This window comes from Equus asinus, chromosome X (assembly GCF_041296235.1).
Source record: "Equus asinus isolate D_3611 breed Donkey chromosome X, EquAss-T2T_v2, whole genome shotgun sequence".
Classification (NCBI taxonomy): domain Eukaryota; kingdom Metazoa; phylum Chordata; class Mammalia; order Perissodactyla; family Equidae; genus Equus; species Equus asinus.
In genome coordinates this window covers 54,197,042-54,205,643 of record NC_091820.1, presented here as the reverse complement: position 1 = coordinate 54,205,643, position 8,602 = coordinate 54,197,042, and the positions used below count along the sequence as shown (strand labels likewise).

At 37.8% G+C, this 8,602-nt stretch overlaps 1 protein-coding gene across 2 annotated transcripts in view; it reads right to left on the bottom strand.

The window, feature by feature from the left end:
* Positions 1 to 2,787: 2,787 nt before the first annotated feature.
* YIPF6 (Yip1 domain family member 6) overlaps positions 2,788 to 8,602 on the bottom strand; it is a 29,097-nt gene continuing 23,282 nt past the window's right edge. For both annotated transcript variants that reach the window (XM_014829720.3, XM_044763583.2), the window contains exon 7: positions 2,788 to 7,300. In XM_014829720.3, coding sequence (XP_014685206.1) covers positions 7,185 to 7,300 — 116 coding nt within the window. In that variant the 3' untranslated portion in view covers positions 2,788 to 7,184. The remainder of the gene's footprint in view (positions 7,301 to 8,602) is intronic.

Below are 8,602 nucleotides of genomic sequence, written 5' to 3'. Positions count from 1 at the left end.
AATATTTGCAAGTCATATATCTGACAAAGGCTTAATATCCATAATATATAAAGAACTCTCGCAACTCAACCACAAAACATCAAACAACCCAATCAAAAAATGGGCTGGAGACATGAACAGACATTTCTCCAAAGAAGATATGCTGATGGCCAATAGGCACATGAAAAGATGCTCATCATCGCTGATCATCAGGGAAATGCAAATCAAAACTACACTCAGATATCACCTTACACCCGTTAGAAAGACAAAAATATCTAAAACTAATAGCAACAAATGTTGGAGAGGTTGCGGAGAAAAAGGAACCCTCATACACTGCTGGTGGGAATGCAAACTGGTGCAGCCACTATGGAAAACAGTATGGAGATTCCTCAAAAAACTGAAAATAGAACTACCATACGATCCAGCCATCCCACTACTGGGTATTTATCCAAAGAGCCTGAAGTCAGCAATCCCAAAAGTCCTATGCACCCCAATGTTTACTGCAGCACTGTTTACAATAGCCAAGACGTGGAAGCAACCTAAGTGTCCAGCAACAGATGAATGGATAAAGAAGATGTGGTACATATATACAATGGAATACTACTCAGCTGCAAAACAGAACAAAATCATTCCATTTGCAATAACATGGATGGACCTTGAGAGAATTATGTTAAGTGAAATAAGCCAGCGAGAGAAAGATAATCTGTGTATGACTCCACTCATATGAGGAATTTAAAACTATGGACCAAGAACAGTTTAGTGGATACCAGGGGAAAGGTGGGGTGGGGGGTGGGCACAAAGGGTGAAGTGGTGCACCTACAACATGTCTGACAAACATTAATGTACAATTGAAATTTCACAAGATTGTAACCTATCCATAACTCAATACAAAAAAAAAAAAGAAAAACAAATTAGACTAGTGGTGGGGCTGGCCCCATGGCCAAGTGGTTAAGTTTGCACACTCTGCTGCAGGCGGCCCAGTGTTTCATTGGTTTGAATCCTGGGTGTGGACATGGCACTGCTCATCAAACCACGCTGAGGCAGTGTCCCACATGCCACAACTAGAAGGACCCACAACGAAGTATATACAACTATGTACCAGGGGGCTTTGGGGAGAAAAAGGAAACAAAAAATCTTAAAAAAAAATTAGACTAGTGGTGGTGAGCATGATGCAGTCTATACAGAAATTGATAATAATGTACACCCAAAATTACACAATGTTATAAACCATTATGACCTCAAGAAAATAATTGAAAAAAAAAGATTAAGGTAGCATGTAGAAATCTATGACACCTAAGTTTTAGCTTTATTTCTTCCTTCTCATCTTCCTGGTTCCTTTTCATAGTCCTACCGCCTACCAAGTACAGTCATCATCAAGACTGTCTGAGACAATACATTCTCTCAACATGCATCACATTTGTAAGCTGAAATTTACATTTCTGGCTATGACATCTACTACTTTCCAGACACATATTTCCAGTTGCCTGTAGGATGTGACCACTTTGATAGCCAAACTTAGCACCTCCACAACTGTTCTCAGAAACACACCATTCTTCCAGGCCTATAGGTTAGAAATATATCGGCACTCCTTTCTTCCCTCCTCCCTCGTCCCAATCCAATTTCTCAACATGCCCTCATTTATTCCTTTGAAGTCACTTGATATTCCCCTTTCCAGAACTTTTGAAGACACCCTATTTCCTACCACAGTAGGACCTTAACTTATAATTTTCTAGTTTTCAATACCAACCTTCAATAATTTGGTCTCATCATATCCAACTTACTTTATTTCCCCAATTCAGTTGAATTCACTTTAATATTGAGTGATCATTAGAAAAGGATCATAATAACAGGAAGAACAACTTTACAATTGTGTTCTTTGAGACTGGTTTTATAATGCAAAGCATATTACTTCACATCTCTGAGCCTATTTCCTTAGCTATAAAATAAGCTTAGAAACTTTACCTACCTCACAGAGTGAAATAAAATATATAAAGGCAGCTGGAAAAATAAGTGTCACAAAGCATTGTGATTATGTACAGGACAAATGTGCGAAACTCTCACATGTGCACACGGATGGCTTTACCGACTCGCCTGCTCCTTCTCACCTTTGCTCATAAGTATTCCCTGCCATCTAGAATGCTCTTCCTTCTCTCCTCCTGGACAATATAAACTCTCCCAATACTTCAAAGATTTTTTTCCCATTCTTATTGACCTCTTTGGTATCTTACGTGGTACCAAAAATAAGAACCATGATACACTTCAACTATTATGTGTGCAGAGGGGTGGGGAATTTGGTTTCTCTGAATAGATTGTAAACTGAGAGCAGGAACAGGTATAGCCTCCAGCAGAAGGCTGAAAACCCAGTTTCTCATCACACTCTAAGCTGCCTGATTGACCTGATTTAGTTTCATGCAAGTGGGTAGGTATGACTTTAGTTTGGCAAGGAACTGATATAGGAAAGAGAGTATGGAGTCATAAAACCTTAGCTTGAATCCTGGTTGCACCACTCACTATGTGACTTTGGGCAATTTACTTAGCCTCCCTGAGTTCCCAGCTTCCTCAACTTTGAGATTAGGACAATACCACCAACCTCAAAAGGCTGTGATTAGAGGAGATACTGTTTATAAGGCAGCTAATATAGCGCCTGGTATATATTATTTGCTCAGTAAATGTGATTTCCCCTTCTAACTTGCCACCTGTGCAATCCTACACAGCATTCAATATTCTCTGATGACAACATATTACATCTGAAAACAGTATGCAGCAAATATCTCCATGCCTTTCACCACAAGAATAGGCACACACGAATTCTCCTTTTCCAGTGCTTTTTATTTGCACATTTAACATTCACAAACCATTTTACAAATTTATTATTTTCACAGGTTCATTATTTATAGGAAAGATCAGAATTAAAATGGAGTATCAAAGAGGACCAAGAATGGCACAGAGTACAAAGGCTCTGAAAGAGAAAAGAGAGTGAACAAGAGCAGCATGTGGCCACTTCCTAACAAGGTGGACCACTGACTTCATTAAGGCAAAGCCTTTACTCTGTTTTTTTCCTCCTCTCACTTAGTTTAACCCAAATAAAAAGGCATTCTTTTCTCACACTACTGCTCTCTGAGGTCTTAGGAATATAGCTGGTACTATAAGAAACCAGATGCATCCTTTGACTATAAACACCTAAACGGACAAGTTAAATTTTGATGCATCAACCATCCCTCTGGGAGAATTAAAATGAAAGAGGCAGAAGTTGTTTGATTCTTAAGACTTTGGGAAAAAGCAGGAGGGGTACATGTGTAGTGGTGGGGAGAGGGGAGGGAAGAGAAAAGAGGCTCAAGGAGGGATGAGAGCAGCAAACCTAACTCTTTCCAATGTACAACTGCTCCTGTGTTTTTCTCGGATGCTGCTAATAGTGTTCTATTACTCAGAAGAAAAGAACGAGAGTTATCTGCTCCCAGTCAGTTGTAGGATGTAATGGCTAGTAACAGGGAACATGCCCTGAGGAGAGGGTGTATTCATTTCACGTCTCTAACAATGCAATTCAAAACTTCAAAACTGTGTCCTACAATGCTCTCATCTAACTGTTTTCCTATTTTAAATCAATTTACTGTGTGACCTCGGGCAATTTACTTAACCTTTCTATGCCTCAATTTTCTACTTGTAAAATAAGAACTATAGCACTTTATGTTGAAGATTAGAGATACATGGAAAGCATTTAAGAATAGTGCCTGGCCAAATCAACAGAGATAGAAAGAAGACTGGTGGTTGCCAGGGGCTGGAGAGAAGGGGGAAAAAGAAAGTGATTGCTAATGGATACAGAGTCTCCTTGTGGAGTGACGAAAATGTCCTAAAATGAGATAGTGGTGACAGTTGCACAATTATGTGAATATACTGAAAAAAAAATCACTGAATCATATATCACTTTAAAAGGGTGAATTTTATGGTAAAGTGTATCTCAATAAAGTTGTTATAAAAAAAATTCCTAAAAAAATAGAATAGTGCCTGGTACACAGTAAGTGCCCAATAAATGTTGGCTATTATTAGTAGTAATATTATTGTCATTATTATTATTTGGCCATCCTATGGCCTAAGCAAATCCCTAGAAATTCTTTATTTTTAATAAAAGCCCACAGAATCTAGAAAAGTATTTATAATTTACATACATGGATGAACATTCACACATTTATTTCTATCCAAATTGTCTCAGAAATTAAGTCTAGTTAAGAATCACAATTTCAGTATTTTACTCTGGAATAAAACAGTTGCATGCACTGGACATCTGATCATATCATGATAGGCTTTAGATAAATTCCAATGACTTGATGTTACACGAGAATTTGAAATGACAAGAGATTTTCATTTTTATCTCCAGGAATAAACAGGAAGTTCAAATACAGGAAGTAGTTAGATTATATAAAGCACACAATTAAATCTTCAAATACAGGCTTGCTAGCCTTCTAATCACATTTTGGAGGACACTTTATAAAAAGACAAATATAGTTGACAGTAAGATGCTTACCAGTCTGATGCCCTGCGACCCCACCAACAATGAAAAGATCTAATTCAACTTATGTAATAAGCCTCTTAAGAGGCAAACGACTTGATGATTAATGATTAACTTTTAAGACTACACTGCACATTCAAAGACGTTCGCATCAACTGAGTTTTTATAATCTCAACAGCAATTAACTCCAGTCTTCACCTTTCCTATTGCTAAAGAATATGACAACAGAGTCTCAACCTCAGAAGTAGGAGCAGCAAGTGATAAGCCACGATGGCAGTGATGTATCACATTTGGCAATGATGCTCACACGCTCGAATTTCATCTGAAGCATGAAACTTCCCAATTCCTGGAACAGGGTTTCCTTTGTTGGAGTCCCCTTTCCTTCTAGCCTTCCTTTCTATAATTCGCCACGTGCCTTTGTAGCAAATCAGGGAAAGCTGTGTTGAGCGTTACAACTTTCAGATACTCATGTCTTCTGTCACAGAAAGCAATGCACTTTTTTGCATATATTAAGAACATATTTATTTATACCCTCAAACTGATCACTCATTTTCATAAAGATAATTAAATCTCCATTTTACCCCCTCATTTAAATCAAATAAAACCATTTTCTAAGTCACCCAAGAGCAACAGATTAATATATAGAACAAGCTGCCTTAACACCCAGTATGTATAACCCCTTCCCATACAGACACACACAAACACGCGCCCCCCCACCCAAAGTTGTGGCCTTAGGAATTTCTGACCAAATACTTAGCCTGAGTAAAATTTGGTAAGGACTCAATTCCCTTTTGAGAAGCATAATTATTTCTTTAATTTTAAATTATAATCATTGGGACAGATTATGAAACAATTTTAGCAGAGAGATGTTTCTAGTGGGAAGTTAGAAAATTTCAGACAATAGAAATGGATGATAATCTAGGACCAGTTTCAAAATATTTTCTTTACCAATTCAAGACTAAAACATTGGCTTTGTCCTCATAGGGTTTATTTTAAAATTTTAAAGGGAAATTGAAACAAATACAATATATAACCAAAAACTTTGGATGAGGTTGGGACAGAAGGGACCAACTTTGTAATACTTTCTAATTGAGTATCATTCCACTAACTCATTTGTCCCAGTATTGTTCACTTGGTTAACCTGGGGATGGAGAAAATATGTTTTTAAAATTATATATCTATGTGTAGGTAGTCTTTAAATACAAAATGAATAAATATTTAGATTTTATGACAAAGAAAAAATGTATAATAAGAAATTCCTATCTTTTTAAGTAACTATATATTTACAATGAATGTTTTCTGCCTGACTCCTAATCTTTGTCTATTAAGAGTTCTTCCAATGTGCAATTTATAGAAGGCAGCAACTCATATTAGCTTAAAGGAGCCCTGTCTAGCTCAGAATCAGCCTGTCTCAGACACTCAGCTCCCTGAAAAGCCTTCACACTTGTGTGCATAAATAGCTGAGAATACAGCTAGGTGCACATGTACAAAAAAAGTACTTGTTTAAAGGAGAGTGAATTAGCTTTACGAATAAAGTCTAAAACCAAGAAAATAAATTGCTATTCCCCAACCCAAAAAACACATCTAATGAAAAAACTGGTAAGCCCGCTATGAAAAGGCAGCAGCTGTAAACCCAGCTCATGTTACGTCATGCTCTTAAGCGTCTAGTCGTTCTGTGAATCAGCCATCAGAACACAAAATCCCTCCATGTTCACACAGAAGCTAAACGCATGCTTCCGATTTAGCTTTACTTTCTAATTAAAAGCCAGAGTACCCGGAATAACGAAGAATTCCTTATAGCTATACTGTATCTAAACTGCCTCATTCTATGCTAAGAGAAGGTGTCCGAGTGATAATATGCATTAGGGACCTATCAATCTAAATTTCTGAGGTCGTCTACTTGGATAAGTTCAAGCATTGGTCCACTGAGAGCTTCAGTCAAAGGAAAGCTACATGTTGACTGCTAACATCTTAGCTTGCAGATTCAGAGCTAGGGAGTAAGATTAAAAACTAAAGTGTCACTGAGTTGCTGTTAAGCATGGCAGAAAGGTGACCACAAGAAAGACTAAAGAAGCTGATTCTTTAGATGTCCTTTGCTTTTTTTTTTTAAAGCAATACGTGCAGAATTTTCTCTGATCAAAATCTGACTGTTGGTTAATATGTGTTTTCTCCTCCCACATCTATGAATCTCCCTCCCAACCTCTGTCATTGCCTTTTTAAGCTGAAGAGAAAAATAAAAGAAAACGGATATAGACTATCCATTCTTCTTTATGAGAGGCATATTCTAATAGTCATAAGGCAATGTGTTTAAGAACTGCACCTAAACTGGTATTCTCAAAACTGAAAATATAGTTACCAACTCTATTCAACTTGCAGAAAGTATCCATGTGCTTTCAAGTCATTGGTTGTCACCCAAATGGACCATGGTGACCCATCATGCCTTAAGGAGGCATTACACTGTGTGTACTACGCACATGTATTTTGAGGAAATATTAAGAAGAAGAGAACAGCCTTTCAAACATCAGTTCCTTACATAAGTGGTGATGGTGCTTTATGGCTCCCTTTTAATGTCCTCATGTACCCAGTTACCAAATACCTCCAAAATTAGACAAAAGAGGGGCAGAGGCAAAGCTCCATGGTGAATTGCATCTTTCAGATGAGCTTTCAGTTCACTGGTTTTTAATTTCCACTTCCTGATTTACTAAGGAGTGAAGGTGAGAATCATCCAACTGATGACAAAATAGAACAAGAAAACAGGATAAACGGCAAGGGCTTTGCGGTTTGGAGGCTGGCTGTCAGCAAGAAAAGCTGTAGAGGCTAAACGACAAAACAGAACAAGAAGGAACATTTAATACAGTAAGACTGTCACAGCCACTAACATTTACTAAACTGTAATGTACTTGGCACAGTCTAACACAGAATTATACCAAAAGTTCAGTTATATTCGTGATCTCCAGAAAAAGAGGCATTCTACAGCAGTTTTCCAGATAGCTAAGGGCTCCTTGTTTCAAGTACTAAAGCTTTGAAAGTTTTCAACCATTTTAGATGGAAACCTTTCTAAAAGGGGTTTCTTACTCTTTTCTGAGAAGTTATTGAGCTGTGCTGAATAGGCTTACAAAGCTGTGTAAGGTTATTTGATCCTGTGACAAATGGCCTCATACTGCTGTGCTTTTTGAGTAATTGCTCTTAGTATTAACTTACCAGCTCTTTTAGATGCCATCCCTCTTGTCTATGTAGAAAATGCCTACTCATCTTTTACTCTTCAATGATTACCCCTCAAGGAAATCTTTCCTGAACAACCATCTGGTATCCTGCCACCCCAGGTAGAACTGTCCACTTATCTCCTCTGCATCCCCACTATGGCCTGCACAGGCTTTCATTTCCCTTGGAATATTTTATTGCCCTCAAGTGTTTACATGCCTGGCTGCTCCACTAGATCGTGAACTCTGAGGATAGAAACCATGCCTAGCACAACGCCTGACACACAGTTTGTGCTTAATAAATATTTGCTGAAATAAAGAAAGAACGCTTATAGGAGTCTCTCTCTCTTCTTCTAAGATTCTACTTTCTGAACTGCTGTGGGCCTGGACACTGGATAACTAAGCTATTTAGAACTACATGTGGGGTAAATTATTAGACTCTAGGTGAGGGAATCATGGGCTTTCCCATGGGTAAAGTGCCCAAGCTTAATATACAATCTTCGGAACATCAATTCTGACGCTCTCAGACCTTATTTTTGGATTACATTTCAGCTTTTAACATGTTCCAGAGCAAAGAGATGTTACTGCACTTAAAAATATTAGGCAGTCTGTCTATTCCATTAAATAAGAAGCTAGTGAACACTTCTAGTTTAAGGTGGAATTTTAAGAGAATTTTAGGAACATAAAAACAATCAGCACATAGCATTCACTGCCAATGCTATAGCTCCTTCCTAATGTTTAGCAGAATTTTCTACTGAAGCAGAAAAGTACTATATAACGATACTTAACAACCTATACTGGAAGGGAGTATAGTATAGCTCTAAACTGGCATGTGATCTGCTAGGGTTTGAAACTTGATTACCTTATTCATTTAGTTACATGTCCTAGGGCAATTTCCTCAACTTCTGTGTGTCTCTTC